Below are 22,696 nucleotides of genomic sequence, written 5' to 3'. Positions count from 1 at the left end.
TTATTTTTCAAAATTTTCCTCTCCTTAGGCAACTTCACTAAATCATAGGTGTGATTTTCAAATAAAGAATTTATCTCCTCTTCCATGGCCTTTTTCCAATCACCTTTCTTTGCATGCTCAATTGCTTCTTGATAACTCTCAAGCTCCCTTTGATCAGAAATCAGCACAAACTCATTGGGAGGATACTTTCTTGAAGGTTGCTGGTCCCTTGTAGATTTCCTCAACTCAAGTTGTGGCGACGGTTCTTGAGTTGGATGCTCTTCCTTAATTTCTAGCTCAACTTCATTAGGATTAGTTTCATCCTCTACATCTTCAATAGGTGGCTGCACATCTCCCCCATTTTCATCATCAACTGAAGATGAAGGAGATGGATCCAAGTTAATGAGATCACTAGTTTTTGGCTCCGGTTGATCACCTTTGCCAAAGTCTTCAATTGTTTGGTCTTCAAGAAACACAACATCACGGCTTCGAATGACTTTCTTGTCGACCGGATCCCACAATCTATACCCAAATTCATCACGCCCATAGCCAAGAAAAATACATTGTCTTGACTTACTATCAAGTTTGGACCTCTCATCCTTTGGAATGTGAACAAAAGCTCGGCAACCAAACACTCTCAAGTGCTCATAAGACACATCTTTGCCGGTCCAAATTTTTTCTAGAACATCACCATTCAATGGATAGGAATGAGACAAACTGATCACGTCAACCGCTGTCTTCAATGCCTCACCCCAAAAGGATCTTAGCAATTTAGCTTGTGAAAGTAAACACCTTGTTTTTTCCACAATTTTGCGGTTCATCCTTTCGGCAACGCCATTTTGTTGAGGAGTCTTCTTAACTGTCTTTTGGTACCGAATACCTTGGTTGTGACAATACTTATCAAATGACCCAATGTATTCACCACCATTGTCTAATCGGATGCACTTCAATTTCTGCCCTGTTTCTCTTTCAACCATGGCCTGAAAATGGTTAAATACTTCTAAAACTTGATCTTTAGTTTTTAGAAGAAAAGCCCAAACTTTCCTTGAATAATCATCAATGAAAGTAACAAAATAAAGTACACCATTATGTATTCTAACTTTTAAAGGACCACAAACATCCGAATGAATCAACTCCAAAACATTTTCTTTTCTAGAAGCAACATTTTTATGAAAAGAAACTCTATGTTGTTTACTCGCCAAACAATGAACACAAGTTTTAAGATGTATACCTTTCAAACCGGGTAGAAGCTCTTTCTTGAACAAAACTTGTAGCCCCTTTTCACTCATATGGCCAAGCCGCTTATGCCATAATTTGGTAGAAGTATCATCTTCAAGTGCATTGACAACACCTTTACAAATTTTTCCTTGCATCGAATAAAGTGTATGAGTTTTCTTGCACTTAGCCACCACAAAAGAACCCTTCGTGAGCTTCCATATTCCATCACCAAATTTGTTGTTGAAGCCTTCATTATTTAGTTTCCCAGTAAAGATCAAATTAAGGAGAATGTCAGGAACATGCCTCACATCTTTAAGCAACAACTTGCAGCCCAAATTTGTTTCCAAGCAAACATCACCCATGCCAATAATCTTGGACAAACCTTCATTACCCATTCGAACAAAACCAGAATTTCCTTCGGTGTAGGTAGTGAAGAAATCAACTCAAGAAGTCACATGAAAAGAAGCACCAGAATCAATCACCCAATTGCTCTCTTGGTCCACAAAATTGATACAATCATCTTCACAAACGACCATGAGATCATCGGTAGTAACTGAACAAAACCAGAATTTCCTTCGGTGTAGGTAGTAAAGAAATCAACTCAAGAAGTCACATGAAAAGAAGCACCAGAATCAATCACCCAATTGCTCTCTTGGCCCACAAAATTGATACAATCATCTTCACAAACGACCATGAGATCATCAGTAGTAACTGTCGTTGTGTCTTCTTGTTTTTTATCTACACTTTTGTCACGCCTTTTCTCCTTGTTCTTGAGCTTTCGGCATTCTCGTTTCATGTGCCATTTCCCATGGCAATAATGGCACTCAATGTCTTTCTTTAAAAAAGAACCATCTTTTGATTTGTCACGGCTTTGATCACGACCACGAGGAGTCTTACTCCTCCCCCTTGTTTTGCTTTGGCCTCTCACAACAAATGCTTCCGAATGAGAGGAACCCGCTGATTTTCTTTTAGTTTCTTCATTCAACAAGCTACTAGTGACTTGGCCTATTGTGACAACTCCATCAGGTGTCGAATTACTAACCATCACAACCAAAGTCTCCAAACTTTCGGGTAAAGAACTAAGTAGCATCAAAGCCTGCAACTCATCACCAAAAATAATTTTCATAGAAGCAAGTTAGTTAACAATACTCTTTATTTCATTCAGATGTTCTGAAATAAGGCTGCCCTCTTTATATTTTAAATTAACCAACTTATGAAACAGAAAAATTTTATTTGTGGCTGATTTCCTATCATAAAGGCCCTCTAATTTTTTTCATAAATCATGTGCCGAAGTTTCAGTAGTAACATGATGAACCACACTGTCATTAATCCATTGACGGATAACACCAACGACTTTTCGATTAAGCCTATTCCATTCATCATCTTTCATACCCTCGGGTTTGCCACTATCACCCTCAATGGGCCCATACAAATCTTTACAAAATAATAGGTCCTCCATTTTAGTTTTTCAAGTTACCCAATTACTTCCATTGAAGCTAGACATACGACTCATATTCTCTTCCATTGATTTACACAAATAAATAAACCCAAATAAATCGTAAGCTCTGATACCAGTTGTTAGGGAAAATACGTGATTCCCCACAAGTAAATCAATCAATAAGAATAAAAATTAATGCGAAAAAATTAAATCAGAAGCAATACAAGAATTTTTACGTGGTTCCCTCAATGTGAGGTACGTCCACAGGATCGAAATCCGATTCCACTATCAACCAAATAAGTTCCAAACGATTACAAACGAGACACTAATGATCTCACAAAACCACTCTTAAGTGAATTCCAAATAATCACAAATAAATAAGAGGAAAGATCTCACCAAATAGATAAACCAAAATCTTCAAAATTAAAATTAAAAAAAATCTATAATAATACACCCAAAACAAAACCGAAAACCAAACCAAACCAATCCACACACTGCCGAATTTAACCCAGCGCCTACCCACACAAATCAGCCGCAGTAGTTCGGAAAAGGTGTTTGTAGCCGCTGTCTACTTTTTTTTGAAGTACAAAACAATATATATATTGGACATATATATATTATTAAATCTTGAATTTTGTAATCTAACTCTAATAGTATCCAAATTAAAATGAGTCTCTACAAATAATATATAAAAATATATTATACTTAAATTAAATTAAATTAAAATTCTTTTAATAAATCAATTGAGTCCCACACTCCAATAAAAAGGTATATCCAACGTAGACAACTAGAGATATGAAAAAAAATGATACAAATTTTAATTTTAGTATTAAAATGAATGATATAAAATCAAATTTTTATTTAAATTTGATAAAAATTTTAATTTACCGTTAGATATGATCTAAAGTAAAAAAATAAAAAAAATAAAAAAATTATGAAGTAAATACACAAAATAAAAAAAAACAAAAAAAAAACAAAATAAACCCCGAAATGAAATCCCACTTCATCCCTCCCGGCAACCCTAATCACCCTCCCTCCACTTCCACCTCTCTCTGTACGGACAGGTTCGAAGCTCACCATTGCTGGGATCTCCTCAAAAAGACACTGCCAAAACCCCCACATCGCGGACCAAGTCTCCCTACAGGTTCGCTCTTCTCTCTTCCTTTTCTCTTTTAGTGGTTGTTGTGGATTAGGGTTTGGGAATTCTGTAATGGGGTTAGGGTTAAGGTTTCGGTGGTTGCTAGCCGGCAATGGTGGCGGCGGCGGCAGCAGCGACAGTTGGTAGTTACAATGGGAGGGAAGGTGAAAGAGCACAAATTTTTATAAAAAACATTTTATGTTTATGCATTTTATTTTTTTAGGTGAAATTCGACATTATGGTTACTGGCTTAAGCGAAATAAAAATTAAATAACCTCTTGCATAAATAATCGTATTGTGTAAATTACTTATATTTTCTCGTCATTTTATTGTGACTCAAAATGTATGCTTTGCATACATTCTATTTGTGCACATAACCTTTATATTTCGAACATGTGTTTAGACAAAATATTTAATAATAATGTACTTTAATTCACAAATCAAATTACGTTAATTTTCATACGGGTTAAAATGAAATTTGACCCTTTTTTATTTTTATTTTTTTATCTTTCCACTTTTTTTTTTGTAATTTTAATTTCAATTTTAGTGTTTTTTGCTATTTTTCTTACTCTGAAACTATCTGTGTAAACAAAGCTGGTTGAGTACATCAAGCCATGGGATCTCGCTTACAGATTCAAGGGGATGAGTCGGTTCTTTTACGTGTAACACATTCTAACCTCAAGAGCTTCGCTTCTGATGTTCGCTTTTCACTTCAGGTACTGAAGAAGAAATAGGACATCTCCTTTTTAAAGATTCTATGTGAATGTTGACATATGCATTATTCTTCCCATTGGTAGTAGTTTGCTAGGTAACAAGTAGTTCATTTGCTACATGGACTTCTATTATGTAGTTCATTTTTCATATAGCAATTTGATTGAATCTTATGCGCCAAAATCTTTATAATCTACTATTGAAGTATAGACATTTTATATGAGAAAGTTGTGTGTGACATGTGGAACAAGGTTATTTGCTCTACTTGTAATGTGTATATGACAAACTTTTGGTATGGCACTCTTAGATGACAATTGAAGCTGTGAAGGAGAAGCTCTGGAAAAAATGTGGGACGTCTGTTGATTCAATGTGCCTCGAGCTATATGATGACACGGGTGCTAAAATTTCAGATATGAGTGATAACTTGAGACCTCTTGGTTTTTATTCTCCACAGGATGGGTTAGTCAAATCTTCTTCTTTTTTCTTTTTTTATTTTTGTTAGCCCTCTCTTTCTGGTTTTGTTTTCCTTCGTAATTCAGGCACAAAGATTTTAATTTGTAACATACCCTGCTTTATTCTTATATAGTTTTGATATGTAAAAAAGGTAATATGCTCTGCTTATTTAAATAATCCATCTCTAATTGCTTGTTATATATATATATATATATATTTTTTTTTTGTTGTTGTTGGTAAAGATTGCTTGTTATATTCTTATTCTGCACCATGGGATTTGTAATTTGGTTACTTCTGTTGGATACATTTGCAATACAACTGAAATAGATGAGATTTGAGTACCATTATTTCGATACAAATAAGCAAAGCATATTATTCCAATACCATAATGTATCGCCAGTGAGACTCATTTGCTTGTACTGTATTATTTTCCTTCTCATTATCTTCTTCTTCTTCCTCTTCCTCTTCCTCTTCTTTTTTTTTTAAATTTTTTGTATCCTTTGTTGCCATATTGTCCAATATAAGTCTCTGGCTTCTTTAAATTGATCAGTTTATCTCTCTCATGTTATTATAGGTATAGATTGCATGTTATCGATCTTGATCCATCGTCAGTAACCTCTGGCGGCTGGCTGGAAGACACTTCGTTGGTGGAAAAATACAAAATATCTGAAGAAGCCTATAATAAACGCAATAGTAAGTCTTGATAACTCCATTTCACATGCTCAAAGGCTAAAACATATATCTCCTTTTCAAGTTTTGTTTTCCTTATTAAGATTTTCAATAAAAAGTAAAGTTCAAGAAGTGGATGAGTTTGGAAATTGCTTGGTTTCAAGCTAAACCCACTTGGGACCAATCGGGATCATGTGTGATCCAGTTTTTGGTCATATTGGAGTCTTATTTTTTAGTTATTAGTAATTTTTTTTTTTTTGGATATTGGCTGTGGGGATTGTCTATCGGTTTTCTATGGTCATGTAATTCGATTTTTATTTATGGCTTCTTATTTGGTTTTAGATAGGTTTTGAAAGACACTTTTATTTTCAAAGGAGGGAGTCAAAAGTCATTAGGACAAGGAATTCTCTAAAATTCTATATAAAGCCATATGGCAATGATTCGAATTTAATAGAATTGAGATTTTAGAGAGTTTTTAAAGTTTCTTTGGGATGATTGTGTGATGCAATTCTAAACCCAGTGCAATGTCTAGAGTTTATCCTCATCTTCTTCTTCCTTTTTTTTTGGGGGCATTTGTAGCCTTTTCTCACAACCAGATCTATTTGTCACCCTTCTCATACCATTAACCCATAATCCCTTCATATTTTAACACTAATTTGCAAAATAACCTAAACTATCCTTAATTACTGTTCATGGAACTGTTACAGCACCGAGAACACCCCCCAAAATCAGGTCTTCTCATGCCCAACGCACTACTCTTTTATTGCCCCATACAAACGCCGGTAATCTACCTGATTTTTTCAATCTTTTGGCTGCTAAAACCAACTAAAATCAGGCTTTAAACCTGCTTTCACTGCTGCTGTTTATTAGATTTGGGCACACTACTAGTAGGAGTGTGTCTCTTGCACTCATCCTACATGATTGATTTGTTACTGTGCTGGATTGTTTTGACTTGTTAGAAATCGATATGGATTTGTTGTCTTAAGATAACCTGCAAACAATCTTACATAGAATTTGTAAGTTGGGAAAGTTCCTACTAGCTCTTTCTAATTGTTATGTACATCTTGCATCTTTTAACTTCTTAATGTCACAGTATTGCTTTGAGAATATTTCATTTTCCATGAACACATTTAGGTAGTGTTTGGTTCGTTGGAATGATTCTAGGCCAGAATGGAATGGCTATTCCTTGGCCTCCCAATGAATGGCCATTCTCCTAAATTGGTGAATGGTGATTCCACTTCCAATATAAATTTCTTTCCCTTTTACCAAACAAACATGAGAACACGTATTACAATGGAGTGACCATTCCATTCTAGCCTCTTTCCATTCCAAACACTGGATTAAGGTTAATGCAGCAGGATTTTATTCTCTCTCTCTCACAGTAAGTAACGGCAGGATTTTATTTTTGGTTACAATATTGTGCTTAGCTGTTGGACTAGCAGAGGAAATTCATTAAAAACATTGTTTTTCAGGCACTTTTAGAAAGTTCAAGGAAAATTACGCCCATCAAAATCCTTCTGCTCATGAGACCAAAGTAAGCTTCTGATGTTATATTAGCAGTTTAACACGTCTTAAGATGATTTGTGTTGTGACATTCAGATTTTCCTTGGTACCATTGTCTGGTGTATTTTATTTTTTTCCCAAACTCCCTTGCTCACCTTAACAAACTGGTGTTTTGTTTTGGTCTACTCATCTTTGTGATTCCCACTCGTGCGTGCGTGTGCGCGTGTGCGCGTGCGTGCGTGTGCGCGTGCGTGCGTGCGTGCTTGCTTTTTTTCTTTCTTTCTTTCTTTTAGTTCTTCTGTCATAACCTTCTTGATATTTTGATCCATTAATTATCTGTCTATATTTGAGTTGTGCTTATCTTTGTGTGGAAATGGATTGCTTTCTAATCTTTATCCTTTATATAGAGTTTGGACAATTCCATGGAGGACGCTTGCTTTCTTTGTTTATTTCTTCTGTCATAACCTTCTTGATATTTTGATCCATTAATTATCTGTCTATATTTGAGTTGTGCTTATCTTTGTGTGGAAATGGATTGCTTTCTAATCTTTATCCTTTATATAGAGTTTGGACAATTCCATGGAGGACCTCTGTGCAAACATCAAGGTTAGTTGAGCTTGATGGTTCATTTTCTTCGTCCTTGCTTTTTCTGTTGACAGATTGCTGAAACTGTTGAAATTATGTTGTGGTGTCATGAGATGGAAAAAGGAAAATAGATAAATAAATAAATAAATGTGAAAACTGTTGAAATTACGTTGTGGTTTCATAAAAGAGAGGAAAAAAAGGAAAAATAGGTAAATAAATATATGAATGAATGAGAAAAGACAAAACGTCGTACAAAATTATTGTTGATTATTTGTGAGGATAGTTTTATAGGATAAAAACCTAAGTTTACCCTAAAGGGACAAAATGATTCAGGTTCAGGCATTATGGAAACAAACCGCTTTATTTATTCATTTGTTTCAGTTTGTTTCTTTCTAGGCATTTAGCACTCTGCTGTGAATATGCTATTGTTCTCATGGTTAGTCCATTTAATATCCTTGTCAGTTCCATTTGACATGTACCTGATCTTATGCATGGTCAAATAATTTTCTTTCATGCCCTTTATGTCTTAAATTTTATAAGAGAAATTTTGAGTTTTTATTAGTAGTTGTATTTAATGCTCGGAGCTACTTTCCTTCATATTTTGCAATAGGAACGAATACTTTCTTTACTTCAAACTTTTTTTTTTTTTTTAGTTTTATTTCATTACCCTTTATTATGTCTTGTGTATTATCTTCTGAAAGAGTTATGCACGCCATTATTTTGTTATTACTTCTTTTCTTTTTTTTCTTTTTTTTTTAATACTTTTGTAGGTAGGAGATAGATGTCAAGTTGAACCAGGAGAGAAAAGAGGTGTTGTCAAGTTTGTTGGCCGAGCAGAAGCTCTTGGATCTGGTTTCTGGGTTGGAGTCCAGTATGATGAACCATTAGGGAAACATGATGGCATGTATGTTCATTTTAAATTTTATATCCTTGAAACTTAAAGATTGTTTGTGAAGGTTTTCAGTTTGTTTTATTTTTTATAATGCATTAGCTCTATGTTCTTGTAATTAGCATTCGGTTTTCTTACAATGTTTTAAATTCGTGGATTGTTTGGGAATAAGTTGATTGAGTCATGTATCAAATTGCAATAATATATAAAGGGATGAAAATGAAATATTAATGTTCACTTACAAATGGCAACACATTGAGCCACCCAACTATGAATCTTCAATTAAATGCCAAGAAAACAAATTTAAATTAACATTGGTAGGGGTTTTACTTTTCTTTTTCTTTTTTTCATATGCCCATCGTGTTGTGTCCTAATTTGTTTTAAATTGTTGGGTTCCATACCCATGTCTGTGTCTGGGTCACTGCTTCTTAGACTATGCTATATATCTACTGTCCGGAGACTAGTGAGGGCTTGCTGCAGTTTTTCCACTTACTAGAAGTGGTCAAATTGCTTTCTTTTTCTTATTATTTGTTCTGAACCTGTGGTTCTGAGTTGCGCTTCTCCACTGATTTGCCTCAACAATATTGCAGGGTGAAAGGAACACGTTACTTTGATTGTCCACCACTTCATGGTGGAATGGTTAGACCAGAAAAAATAAAGGTATGCTTCAAACAATATTTTTCTGATGCTTTCATATTAGAACTCGTACTCACTAATGAGACGGAGAGCATTCCACAAAAAAGGTGTTTTCCTCTGAATTATAAAATATGAAATTGTAGTAGCTACTTAAATGATGCAAAAGTTGGGGCATTTTGCTACCCCTTTGAAATAAAAAGATGATGAGGGAAAATTAGTACTTAAAAAAAAAAAAAAGAAAAAAAAAATTGAAAAAGAAGATGGGGAAGTTTCGGTTACATATGGGTCACCTATAAACGTGATTGTAAAACTGTACCCGCCAAAAAATTGTCCAGTATACAATATATTGCTTTGTTTTTCTAATAGTTTTGGGTGTTTTTGTTACAATCTGAATATTTCCCAGGTTGGTGATTACCCAGAACGAGATCCATTTGAGGAAGAGGAAATTTGAGAGGAGAGAGATGAAGAGGATACATTTGTACTTGGCTGTTTTAACATTTTAACATAATTTCATTTGTGCCGTAGGAAGATAGTGAATGATGCCTTCTTCGGCATATTTCTCAACATTTCACTACATTTGAAGCCATGGGGTGTATTTTCCTGGTTGAGTTGGTTAAAATGTGAGTTTAAACAACAGTGAGCTTTGGTGTGTTTGTTCATTCATATCCCCAGAATGATGGTAGGAAAGAATGATGTTGAGATTTATTGGATGATTTTCTACCCCAAGATTTAACGAGTGAAGTACAATGTCGATTCCTCCCTTCAACATGTGGTATTCACTTTTTGTCTTACATTTGTTTTGTTTTTCATTATGTGAAAATCTTCTGGCACTTGGGTTTTCTCACAAATATATGAAGATATCACGATTGAAAACAGAAAATATAAAGATTAACTCTCTCTTTTCAGGATCGATATTTTGTAAGGATATTGCCAAATATAATTTGTACAAATATCTGGAAATTTCCCATCTTCAAAAACATTGACAATTTGATACGAAAAAAGCAATATTATAAAGTTATTTTCAAATTTTCAAAAACTAATTTATCATAAAAATGAAAACAATGGGCCTGAATACAAAACAAAAATAAAGAAAACTGAGGTCAGAAAAATGATACATAATATGAAAGCTTGTGAAATGATAAAAATCAAGCTAAATAAACATCTAAAGTGGTCCTCAATTGTATGGCAATTTTTCCATCTAAGCATCGCTTGTTTATTGTCGATGCTTCTGTTCAATTTGTATTTTTCCAATCTACCTCAGCAGAGTCAAACAGACAAATTATTAGCACTCGACGACTCGGTACACTTAAAACCTTGTACAACTTCCATACAAAAATGAAAAAATCGAACCTATTTGGTAACTCCCCCCCCCCCCCCCCCCCCCCCCCCCCTCCTAAAATAAATGTGAAAAATAAAAAAAGGGACTGCCCACCTGATGAGTTTTCCAGCTTCTCTGCCGAAAGGGCAGGTGCAAAATTTATGAAAAAATGTACCAAGTCGCCTTAAAATTTCATGTCAGCATTTACAAAGTCCTATGGTCCAGGAAAATGAATCATTGTGAGCGCTTGTGAATCTCTTGATTAAGAAGCCGAGTCACTAGACCTTGATCTGTGGTGGGTCTGTTATCGCTCAGAACGTCGTATAGTGCATGTAATTCTTCTGGATTAGCCTTCTTGAAAAGGCCGCTGAGTATTGTATCCACTCCAGCAGCGGATATATTATGGTTTCTGCTGGCTTCTTGATTATTTGTCGTGTCGGTTCTCAGAGAGAGATTTCCACCATTATCTTGAGATTGAGGATGTTGTGGAATCTGCATTAGCGGCCGGGATTTCCAGTACTCCGTACAAACTTGATTTCGGTCCATAGCCTGAATAGCCTGTGCATAAATCAGAAGGATAAAGAAAAAACATTTTGTTATTTGAAAGAAAGCGTCCTTCAGATAATTAAAGGCATAACATCAGAGAGTAAATTTCACATCTGACACCAAAAAAAATAAAGAAAAGAACATAGAGCTTTCACTACTTGAAGTTTGAAAACGAATCCCATGGTAGGGAGAAAATACAAAATGACGTGGGCTAAACCAAAATAGGGGCCCAGTTGATAAGAAAAGGAAGCTCAACCAAACAAATAGTTGGTTGGGGAGTATGTGCCAACTAAACTTGCCGGGATAACATGAACAAAGTCCCTAATTGGAGGACATCGGGAATAAGACGAGGTAACATGAGATTGGCAAAAGAGACTGTCATTTTGTTGAACAGATGTGATTGACACTGGGTAGCAAACAACTATGGCTAAATCATTTCCAAGGAAATATTTCATGGGAGACAACACCAAAATGATGAAAACTCGTTCAGCAGCCAATCCCCTTCCAACCTAAGTTGACTTCTAATCTCAATATTACACTTTAGAAATGAAGGGAAACTGTCCCAATCTTAACAGCCCTTCTTCTTGTGGTTGGAGGAGTGTCTTATCAATCTCCTTCCATTGTCGGAGGTGATTTTTGTTTCTAAAGCACACACAACACAAATGTATTGGCATAAACCCCAACTAAAAGCTAGTTTACGACTGCATATTCATCTATTTTAAGAATTAACAGGATTTTGAGGGTTTAAAATTATCCCTCGCAAAAATAAAATAAACACTATAGCAACCAAAACCAGAAAAAGAAATACTGAAAGTAAATTTAAAACTTGATTAGCAAATTACTAGAAAAGTAGGAGCATAGTCAGAACCGGGAAATCAGTTCCAGAACCAAGTTTACCTGAACAATTGCTGGGGAAGAAAAGCCAAACATTTCCATGCCATCAAGACTCCCAGGAGGCTGCAGAGGGGGAAGCTTCATTCTTCCCAACTTATGTTGCTTTGTGATCTCTTGATTCACTCTCTCTCTAACCATCTCCCAGCATTTAGCAGCTGAGACATGAATAAATACCTCACTTGGGCAATGCTCTACAGAAACCTGGAAAAATCAAAATGCAGAGTATAAAAAGAGTGCCATTATGAAAAAATTAAAAAAAATAGGAAAGCCAATGCCATTATATCAGCTCTTCTTTGCCAGCATCATATAATATTAGAAACATCATAACTGGCACATCTTACTGTAACATCCATAACATACAATTATACCGCTAACATTTTCAGGTCAGATTTTTATTTATTTTATTTCCTTTATTTTTCTCTTGCATGTGTGTGCTGTCATTAGGTTGAATTGAACTTGATCACTCACTTCACCTTTGACCACACGTAAATAGAATGCCAGGACAACTCTGGAATTTGAAATTAACATAAGACTGCCATACATAAAAAGACAAACAACTACATGGTAAACTAAAGACCTTTTGGGCCATTTATGAATTATTGAATTCTTCTAAGATCAAGACTTTGTGTTTGGTTTAAAATTTAGTTGAACAGCAGTAACATGACAATGATAACCATTTTACAAGACAGAACAGAAGAAAGCAGTACGTAAAAAAAGAAAAGAAAAATGTAGACGGTTATAAAATAGCATTACATCATTATTCTAAAACCAAAATGAAGTTCCTATTACCATAAAAAGAGGTCCATCTCGTCCGGCATCCAGAATTTCTGAAACATAGTGACACATATTTGTTGGATCTAAAACACTTATGTACCTAACACGGCTTTTGAACCCTGCACAAAACAAAAAAATGCTGAAGTTAAAATGTTGGCCTAGAAAGAGACCATACATGTGGACTGTAGACATCAACATACCCTTGGGGAAAATTGCCCGACTATCACACCATAACTTTCCTGAATGCATGACACCGTATTCCAGAGGCTCAACATTGCAGTTGATTCTTCGCACTACCTTCGCAATACGAGGACCCTTCTGCCGAAAATATCTATCCAGATTATTTTGAGTGCTAGATGGGCTTCCTGATGCACTTTGTGTATCATCAGCTAACCTTATGTTGACATTCGATCCCATCTTATGCCTATCCTCATTGTTAGGTATTTCAGTGCCACATGGCTGTGGAGGCGGCTGAGAGTAATTCCCCACGTTTGTCATATTACAATCACCAGTCTCGCTTGTATTCGAAAAGTCCTGAACATTTTTATTAATTTCCGTGCCAGAAGAAACTCGGTGGGAAGAAGGGCTGTGTGGATTGGATTCAAGAATTTTTTCACCTTTTCCATGTAACGAGTCTGCATCCCCTTGACACATCACTGCAGCATTAGACACAGGACCAGCCAACACTGAACCTTTAGTACAATTACTGGCACTCACTATACTAGAACCCAACAGCCTCTGAGAATGTTCTTTACAATTTTCAGAAGTTTCTTTTCCTCGTTCTGAAAGTGGTGTACTTGACTCCTCACCCTCATCATCACTAAGAAGTATAACATTACCACTTCCCGAAAATGACGACTTCTTCATTTCATGTTTATCTGCAGCCAAGTTGTCAGTGAATGCCATGTCTTCTTGCGAAAGCTGACAGACTTGAGTCCTTAAATTAGTAGCCGAATTAAAGGTTAATTCTTTCTTGATCTGAGAGGTATCACTTGATACCTTGACTTCATGTGCTGACTTTGGTGGTGTAGATGATGCTCTCACAGCTTCCAAACCCAGTACAACCTGAAATGGCATCTCCTTTTTTTGTTGTAAACATGCCCCACCCATGATCCCAACCGAATTTGGTATTCCACCAACATTATATTTCCCTTCAATCTCTTTCGAGTAAGCTACAGATGGTTGCGAACTCAATTTCCTCGTTACTTTTCCTTCTGGGGAATGAGATAAATTACCAATAAGCCCGGGGACTTGCAGATTGCCTTTTAAAACATGAGAACTCAAGGCCAGTCCCAAATCTAGTCTTGCCCATCTGTACACTGCACTCAATTTCCCCTCCAAAGCATCAAGCAGGATATTTAGTTCATCGATGTCGTAGCGGAAGAGGAAAAATTTGGCATTCCAAGAACATGAACACAAATGCTTTGCATGATTCAGGCACGTGTATCTCTCTGGTGAACAGTGACATCCAGCAGCAGACAAGTGTAAGTCAAAAAGACATACACTGCATTCCCTCTCATTGGTGGCATCAAAACTGCTCTCCATCTTCACTGCCTGTAAAGAATTGCAAAGAAACTCCCGCCTCAACCGCTCCATTTCAACGCGAGTCTAGCACAAGACACATGCAGTAACAAATTCAATACCATAAAAATTAAACAAAACATATCAAGACTGCATGTCAGGTTCAAGCTTGTTAACTTTCAATTATTCCCAAATAACTTGCTGAACTAAGACACTACCATTAACCCAATCGGACTCAGATAGCAAATAACTATTGCAGCAAATAATCTGACTTATCTAGATTAGCAAAAAGGCAACAAGACAAGTAATGAGAAATATGCGACCTTACCTTGAGTGCTTTTGATAAGATGCCATCCTTCCCACAGACATTCTTCCATCTTAAGTTATCCGAAGTATTTTTCCTCAGTAAATTAAGTTCCCAGTGTGCTTTGACTGCTTCTCTTGCTGCCCCAAGCAACAGTTTATCATGCGAAATTGTAGTTTTTCTGCCTTGCTCACGATAGAGCTCAATAGCATTCTGCCCATGAGGCAACCAGTCAACAGGAGCTACGTTTACTGCTTCTGCACAATTGAAGCCACAGTTGAAACCAGCATGATATGCTCGAGGGAAAGTCAGAACAAACTCTCCAGGATTCTGAACACAGCGATAGACAGGTACTCCCTCAGATTTTAGTATGGAGGGAGAGAGTTGTGTGACCTGCACAACGAAAAACAAGTTAAGGGATATTAAGAAATATGTGTTGCGAGGACAAATAATTATGTAGGATAAGAAACAGATCTGCTATCTGAGCCAACAAACTTCTGATTTCCAAACACTCCTAATTTGAAAGGAGTGACACCCCTTAACAATCATGTGATCTTCCTATTGTAAACCCACCCACCCCCAACCCCCCACTTTTCTTGTGGAGAAAAAGGAGGAAGATAATCAAGACTCAAAGAAAGAGTCATTCCTAATATAGATTGTCTGATTTGATTGGTTGAGTTGAGCTGATGGAGACTGAGATTTCACAAAGGCCAAGGCACAAATGAGAAACCAACCAACAATTTCAAAGAATTATTTTTTTTATTTTGGGTTTTGGTTAATGATTTGAAGGACCTAACTTTGAATTTACTTTCTAAACTCTCTCCAAATACATCAATTTTATCTTCCTTATTAGAGTATTTGAGAGATAATACAGTTCAATAAAAAGGGAAATTTGCCAATACATTTTTTGATCATCGCTTTATCTTTCTTTTTTTCTCTCTACAGATTTAAGGTTTTCCATAGTACTTGGCTGAGAACCTGAGAAAGCAAAAGAAAAAGATTCCCCTCATAAACTCATCTGAGACTGAGGGACAGAGAAGGCCATCAAATCTTTGACAAAACCTTGACTAGAGGAAGTTCTAACATTAAAGGAACTGAAAGTGATTAATCAAATCACAAGTCGGGAACCTATATTTTCTTAAACATCGACATGAATCCAAGAATAGAAAATAATTTTTTTTGTGATAATGATATCATATCAACAACATAGACGTCAGAAACAATGGGAGAATGAACATGTACTCTATTCCATGAGTAATAACAGAAATTCAGGACATAGAGGTCCTGGATAAATGACATAGTTATCTTGAACATATACCCATTGTAACAAGCAACCAAAGATGGATAGATCAAGTGCGAGATCATTATGTTCAACCAATAGAGAACAATTTTTAAATCGAGTTAATAACAAGTAATGCCAGATTTTCAAACTTATAGCAGAAGTTACAAATGCTTTGCAAATGAAACCAAAAAAGATAGCAAAAAGGGACCAAACCCATCCGAGTTCCTGCCCTATATGTGAGTGCCACTCGAAGAGTAACAAAAAAGGACAGCATGAAGGAACTTCAAAGACATGAAGGCTGAGTTTTAAGCAATAATTAATGTACTATTTTTATGCTAAAAATATAAGGAACGTACCACAATTAAACAAATGAGAAGCTAATAAATATACATTGTTAGATGTGTTCACCAGGACTGAAGGGGGAGCATACTTTTTTCTAAATATAACTAATAATTGAGACCATATCTTGAGGCTGGTTGTACAATCTGGCATGCCCAAACAATGAATGGGATAGCAAATGCCAAATATAATTTTCGAAACATAAAACAATAATATCACACAAATACAATTAACACTTACCAGCTTATGAAGCAAGTCAGGCTGTTCTTCAAAAAGGTCGGGCAAATGCTTTCTCATAGTTGCTTCCAATTTAAGGGCATCTTCCCCTGGGACACCATACCATATTTTTGGAGCACCCCAATGCATGTAATTCAACGAGTACAAGTGATGATCTTCAACATGCTGCTCCCAAAATTAAAAAAGAAGAATGAAACAAGACAATCAGGCGACATAAAAAACAAAAATAGCCCAGTCTACAACTTTACATGCTTCAAAGCATCAATACTTGGTTTTACCACCTTGTATGGCTTCTTTTATTCTCGTTCTTTTAACTTGTAGCTCTAGGGTCCCTTGTTTTTATCTCTTTACTTTGCTGAGGAGACACTTGTGTTTATGAGGGTGACACTTTATTGATTCATTTTGTTGGTGGGGTTGGTTGTTTTATTTGCTATGTACAAGAAATGTATTGTTTTTGTTTTATTCTCTAGTTGTATATGGCCATGAAGTAATTCTTCAACTGTTACCCAAATGACCACATAGAGCACACAAGCCCCTAATTGAATATGCATGTATGTATTAAAATGCACAATGATCTATTGCATGCAAGCCGATAAAAAGGCTTGTGGTCATACCCAACAAAATGAAGAAAAGCACATTCCTACATACAACCATGGCACTAGAACACCTGATATATCACTGCTTTCATATGAAAGGACAGAACCCGGAAGCCTGGGGAAGTTATTCAAGTTCCAGCCTGATTTCACATACTTCTCATTTGAAACAGAACCAACTTGATTAGACAGTTTAGGAAACCCACTGCCAAAAACTCCAGTTTCCAAATCAGCCCCATAAAGCACCTAGAACAGAAGACACCAAAACAACAAAGTTGGAAAGATGAGCAGCACCAAGCCACATAGAAAACATAATAAACTAATTAATTTGTAAAATGTATAAAACAATTATAAGCTCATCAGCATCTCATACCTCAATTTCTTCAGTAGGTCTCTCTACCATCCGCCAATATTCACCTTCAATATTCTCCACTGTGGGCTCCCATTGCTCTTGGAGTGTGGTCATGTTTCCTCCTGGACCTGCAATACTTTCATTCTTCCTGAAGTATTGCACCTTAAAATCATTTGCATATTTTTTGAAAGTATCCAGAGTTAACTCAGGACCAGGTTCAAACCCAAAGTTGTCCGCCTGACAAATTCCAGCTTCACCAGAACCCAAAGTATTTCCGGTACCAATACCATAATCTACCCCATTTTTCATGCATCTTCTCCTCTTCCTCCTCTTATTATTGTATGTGTTCAACATCTTTCTCATTGAATTCCTATTCTGAAGTTTGTCGATTCTCTGGATGCGAGTAGGAAATTTAGATCTCTCCCATATATTTTTCTCCTTAAGAGGGCAAGGAGGTGTCCAAGAAGGAGGAGGTACAACCCGACAAATTCCATACTTTTCGGCTTTGTGGCGTATGGTTGCAATATATTTTAGAGTATCTTTGAACTCCTGGAAAGTATATAAACTCTCAGCACCCTGAATTTCCAGTATGAAAAAATAAATTATATACAAGTGAAATATGTACCTCTTCATTTGGGTAGAATACAGGAGCATCCTCAAGATCAGGCCTGCAAGCTTCTTCAGGACGCCATCTTGCAGTTACCTATTCCAAGAATTCATATTTAAGCATAAAGTATCAGAAGACAAAAAAAACATGCAACATTAAATCTGAATATCAGACTATCATATCATGACTGCATTTGGTTGAACTACTTCAAAATTGTCGCAATCACAGCCTGTCTCCTACCAAAATGCATAACAGACCTCCAGTTATTTCAGCAAAAAATAGAGTTTTTCCATATTCACAAAGCTCAGTGATGTGGTGCACTTGATTAGATACAAGTCTGTGAATGTAACAGCTTGTAATCAAAGTAGGTTAAGAAAGTTTAAAAGGAGATATGATTGAAAGTTTACCTTTTGGCAGTTACTACACTCCACACACCCACGGATAACCCCTTTGGGAAGGCAGGGTCTTAGAGGAAGATTCTAAAAGTGCAAAGGAAATGTAAGATTCAGTGTAGGGGATACATCTTTAAAAATAATATGCATAAAAAAAGTAACCAAAAGAAAGAGGCAGTCAAAGGGTAAGCAAAATTAATCAACCTGCTCAGAGTCAGACTCATTGTCAAAATTGTCATCAAATTGGCTGTAGTTTATCCAAGGCCTACGCCTAAGGGACCATGTAATCTTTGCATCATCACTAGACTCGAGCTCAGATGCCATCTGGACTGTTTGTGATTCAGAAGCACTTGCAGAGGCAGAGCAAGCAGTCAGTACTTCATGATTTTCTACTCTCTTTAGGGTGAAGGCTGTAAATGATTCAAAACCAGGTGGAACTGCTGGAATTTCCATGTTCTCTTCTTTGACGCAAGGTCTAATAAGTTGTGTTCCCAGCATTACTGTGAAACAAAGAAAAAAATTACTTTGTATTTAATAGATTGGTAGATGTATTAGTGTTTCCAAATTATCATCAAAATAATAATGCCTTACCTCAGGCCTTACAATCCTCAGCAGAAGAGTAGGTCGAATTATGGATGCAATAAATGAAGAAAGTGTCTGCAAAACTTCCACATCATCCCACAACTAACAGGCCAAGTATGTAAACAGAACTGTAGTCCACTGCAGATTATTCAATATCAAGAAAACTTTATCTGCACAGTCAGCAACCACAAAATAAATAAGTAAAGGCAAAACCAGAAGACAACAGGTTAAATCTCAACCACCAAGCTACTCCAATATCTTCGTTCTTAAGAATCAACACAACATGCTTATTAACATAGCTAGCGTGAATTATTCTCTACATGCAAAACTGAAAATGTTTGAATTGGAAGATATAACAAGTGTATTCACAGTGTCAAATGTTTTTTATCCCAACAATGAACCATAGTGGTAGGTGAACTATTTCATTTGTATGCTATCGCTTGTGTGTGTGTGTGTGTGTGTGTGTGTGTGAGAGAGAGAGAGAGAGAGAGAGAGTTGTCTTCAGTAATGTAATCCAACAGCAACCAATGTTACAATTGCGGATTGTTCACGTAACTTCAATTCATCTATTTATTGTTTTTATTTAATTTGTCCTTTCAAGAAGCATGAAATATAACAATGTTCGAAACCTAGGGGAATTTATAATCTATAGCTACATGCTTTTCTTCCTTCTAAGAACTTATTTGGCAGTACAAAGATGAAAAATGACCATACATTTTTTGTGGCGCAGTGGAGGCAGCTTTCCAATATTTTGTGATACCGATCCAAAAGAAAAAAATCACGGTGAAATAAAAATCTATTCCTTTTTAAAGACCCAACATGTAGTGACACGGAACATGCATGCACCAATTTTGGCTTTTTGCCATGGAGATTTTATTTACAATTTTATAATATAGGTCTATAGTATTTTATTTATTTTCTTTTTAATTATAGTTTAATTTGGAGTTTCATTAACATTTGGTTTCTTATTTTATTAGGGATTCCAATTTTCGAATATTATTAGGGTTTTACTTTCCAATTTTAATAGACTATAAAGAACTATAAAAATGAAACAACCCTTTTTCTTAGTAGGTTCAAACAACACAGAGGCATGTAAAGATTCAACTTTTAGTAAACCTCAGATTAACCTCATTTAGTAAAAGATGGGAATGTAATCTCCTTCCTTGCTCTCTAATGCAACTTTTTCAACTCCATGAAAAAGGATAAACCTAAGGAAATAAATAGGGGGGAAATTTCTGGATCCCTAAATCTGGAGTATTAGAATTAGAATAGATTCAACAGAAACGTATCATGTTCAGAACATGCATTTCAAAACATAAATTGCCTGGGTATTATTAGCCTTTTATGATATATTTTTAAGTTTCAAAGCATACTACAGGAACAAAAACACAAAAATACAAAAACAAACTGGACATGATGAGAAAAACCATTGATATCTATCTAACAAACTACAAAAACTGCAGATCTGACATAAGGTTTGCATCTACATCTAAGGCTCATCACAGGCATTTCTGTCTTTCAGATAAGTCTAGATTCATAACAGACTAATTAATGTTAAGAAAGAAAGTAAAACTTTTTCATTGAATGACCTTAGACAGACCTAGATTCATCCTAAACTTATGTATCTCTCTCTTGAAACCCATATAGTATTTATTTTTAAATATTTTTTCAAAATTAATATATATATATATATATATCATTTTCATAAGCCCAATTGACAAATTCATAAGCCTGCATCAATAAGAACAAGTAATACTTTTTGTATTTTTATAAATAAAGATATTTATATAAATTAAAGAGAACCAAAGCAACAAGTAATACTTTCCAGTTTAATTTGAATAAACCAATTCATCAAAACAGTTATAGTTAGTGATCCAAAAGGCCATTAAAATTCATAATTTCGCCGCGAAATTTACAGCAACGTGAAAAAAGAATACAACCAGAATTGATCCAAGAAAAAAAAAGACTTACATAATCTTGATCCAAGAATCTGAGCTGTCTATTGACCTAAAGCAGCTCAAAACTCCATTGACCACATCCTGATGTTGAAGAAAGCAACAAAATTCAGTAAATCCAGAACATAAAAACCAAGAAATCCCAGATCTGTAACTCACAACAATTTATTTAACAAATTACAAAGTTTGAGGATCAGATTCAACAGATCTAACCCTTACCCATATTTTATTTTATTATTATTTTTCCACAGACCTTACCCAGATGTCTGATTATCTTCTTTTACGTTAACAGTAAAACTGGTACCCAAAAAAAACCCACAAATCTTTTAACCCCAAAACCACTTTTCCACTACGAGTAAAATGATCTATCAAGAACATCAACAGACAAAGTGGTCAAGAAACCCAAAATTGGAAACAAAAAAAAAAAATAAAAACCCAATTCACATGAGCTTTGGATAAGGCTTAAATCTGTGACAAAATTACTGGATTTTAACAGAAATCTAAAATTTAGTTCTTGAAAAACCCTAACCCTACCAAACATGCATGATACATATACACATATGGATGTGTATTAAGGGCAAGCTGCAATTTTTGGTAGGAATCAAACAACCCTTTTGTTTCAAAAACTATGTGCCCAATTTGTTAATAGAGTCTGATTTTCTCTCTCTAGTTTAAAGTCATCTTTATGAAAAAACCATCAAAGTTTTTTTTAGTTAGGTTTAGAAATTGAGTTTGGTTTTATTTTAATTTTCTTGCATAAACATTAACAATTTAGAAATTGACCAATAAAAGAAGATTAACCTCAGAAGGAAGGAAGGAAGGAAACAATTATTTTGTTTAAGATATATAATAATAAATAGTATTTAACTAAAAATTAATCAGGAATTTGGGAAGAGAAATTGGAGGGAAAAAACGCGAGAAATTGGAGAGTATTTGGGTTGGAACTATTTCTTACCTTTGTCCCGTGGAGAGGTGTCCTTCGAGCTTCCAACTTGGGCGTTTTATGTCTAGATTCAATTCAAGCGAGATATATAAATCGTGTTAGATTTTTATTTTTTTTAACTTTAAGCTTTTTGTATTCCCAAATTTTGAGGAATGAAATTTTTAAACGTTGGTTTATGTGGAAGACTCTGTTTGGATAGCATGAATTTAAATAGTAATAAGAATGTGATTATGAGTTCTCATGATTTTAGCACGGAATGAATTAAAATAAAATTTTAATTTTTAATTAAGAATCGCATTTTCAAAGTAAGTGAGAATCTAATTCTATAATCTTTATAAAAAAATATATTATTTCTCGAGTGACATTGGCCATTTAAAGTGCAATAAATAGTTGAGCCTATATTATTTTTTGAAAAAAATTACTCCTATCGTCTTAAAATATTAGTTCTTTTTAGGAATTTTTTTTTTTTTTGTAGTACAATGATTATATTTTAAAAATAATCAGTGTGTTTGGTTTGAATTTTCTGGATTAAGTTTTTTGAAAATTGAGTTTTCTGATTTTCGTTTTTTTTTTGTTTTTAGTGAATATTTTAAAAAATTTAAACTTTTTTTTTACTTTTTTATATACACCTTACTTAGATGTATCTAACAAGTAAAAAAATTGTGAAAAAATATTTTAAAAAATTAATAAATACATAAAAATACAAAAAAATGTACTGAATTCTTTTTCTTTCTTTTTTTGTATTTTTGGTATTTAGTGAATTTTTTTTTAAAAAAAATTTACAAATTTTTTTACTTTTTAGGTATATTTATGTTAGGTGTGTCTAAAAAATAAAAAA

The 22,696-nt window shown here is 35.0% G+C and overlaps 2 protein-coding genes across 6 annotated transcripts; one reads left to right on the top strand and one right to left on the bottom strand.

Moving 5' to 3' along the window:
• Positions 1-3,595: 3,595 nt before the first annotated feature.
• On the top strand, positions 3,596-9,985 carry EMB2804 (tubulin folding cofactor B). Of its 2 annotated transcripts, none has more exons than XM_028238537.2 (9): positions 3,596-3,779; positions 4,368-4,489; positions 4,792-4,943; positions 5,512-5,630; positions 7,079-7,140; positions 7,674-7,715; positions 8,465-8,598; positions 9,174-9,243; positions 9,623-9,985. In XM_028238537.2, exons 2-9 carry the CDS (start codon positions 4,388-4,390, stop codon positions 9,668-9,670), a joined length of 729 nt encoding a protein of 242 aa, XP_028094338.2. In that variant the 5' UTR covers positions 3,596-3,779; positions 4,368-4,387; the 3' UTR covers positions 9,671-9,985. The 2 variants fall into 2 exon arrangements, with proteins under 2 accessions (XP_028094338.2, XP_082727739.1); XM_082871613.1 differs by having other exon boundaries at positions 3,644-3,782; positions 4,374-4,489.
• Positions 9,986-10,355: 370 nt separating this feature from the next.
• On the bottom strand, positions 10,356-22,037 carry LOC145791258 (putative lysine-specific demethylase JMJ16). Of its 4 annotated transcripts, none has more exons than XM_082871601.1 (14): positions 21,871-22,037; positions 20,932-20,999; positions 18,970-19,130; positions 18,583-18,878; positions 18,394-18,465; positions 18,005-18,082; positions 17,401-17,928; positions 17,049-17,273; positions 16,438-16,599; positions 14,601-14,969; positions 12,952-14,359; positions 12,767-12,870; positions 11,981-12,178; positions 10,356-11,095 (listed from the first exon to the last, which is right to left on the bottom strand). In XM_082871601.1, the coding sequence occupies exons 4-14, from the start codon at positions 18,874-18,876 to the stop codon at positions 10,772-10,774; spliced, it is 3,762 nt and encodes a 1,253-aa protein (XP_082727727.1). In that variant the 5' UTR covers positions 18,877-18,878; positions 18,970-19,130; positions 20,932-20,999; positions 21,871-22,037; the 3' UTR covers positions 10,356-10,771. The 4 variants fall into 4 exon arrangements, with proteins under 4 accessions (XP_082727727.1, XP_082727730.1, XP_082727732.1 ...); XM_082871604.1 differs by lacking the exon at positions 21,871-22,037 and adding an exon at positions 21,135-21,724; XM_082871606.1 differs by lacking the exon at positions 21,871-22,037 and adding an exon at positions 21,169-21,719.
• Positions 22,038-22,696: the final 659 nt, after the last annotated feature.

This window comes from Camellia sinensis, chromosome 1 (assembly GCF_055761805.1).
Source record: "Camellia sinensis isolate YWXY chromosome 1, ASM5576180v1, whole genome shotgun sequence".
NCBI lineage: Eukaryota > Viridiplantae > Streptophyta > Magnoliopsida > Ericales > Theaceae > Camellia > Camellia sinensis.
The sequence above is the reverse complement of the archived record's forward strand: the minus strand, read 5'-3'. Positions and strand labels throughout refer to the sequence as shown.

Excerpts from the sequence above, each read along its gene's own strand:
- EMB2804 (XM_028238537.2), top strand. The coding sequence starts at position 4,388 with ATGGGATCTCGCTTACAGATTCAAGGGGATGAGTCGGTTCTTTTACGT. Across the intron at positions 4,944-5,511 it reads TTTTATTCTCCACAGGATGG|GTATAGATTGCATGTTATCG; the intron begins GTTAGTCAAATC and ends ATGTTATTATAG. Across the intron at positions 7,716-8,464 it reads ACCTCTGTGCAAACATCAAG|GTAGGAGATAGATGTCAAGT; the intron begins GTTAGTTGAGCT and ends ATACTTTTGTAG.
- LOC145791258 (XM_082871601.1), bottom strand. The coding sequence starts at position 18,876 with ATGCTGGGAACACAACTTATTAGACCTTGCGTCAAAGAAGAGAACATG. Across the intron at positions 18,083-18,393 it reads AGTGTAGTAACTGCCAAAAG|GTAACTGCAAGATGGCGTCC; the intron begins GTAAACTTTCAA and ends TTCTTGGAATAG. Across the intron at positions 11,096-11,980 it reads CTTCCCCAGCAATTGTTCAG|GCTATTCAGGCTATGGACCG; the intron begins GTAAACTTGGTT and ends ATTTATGCACAG.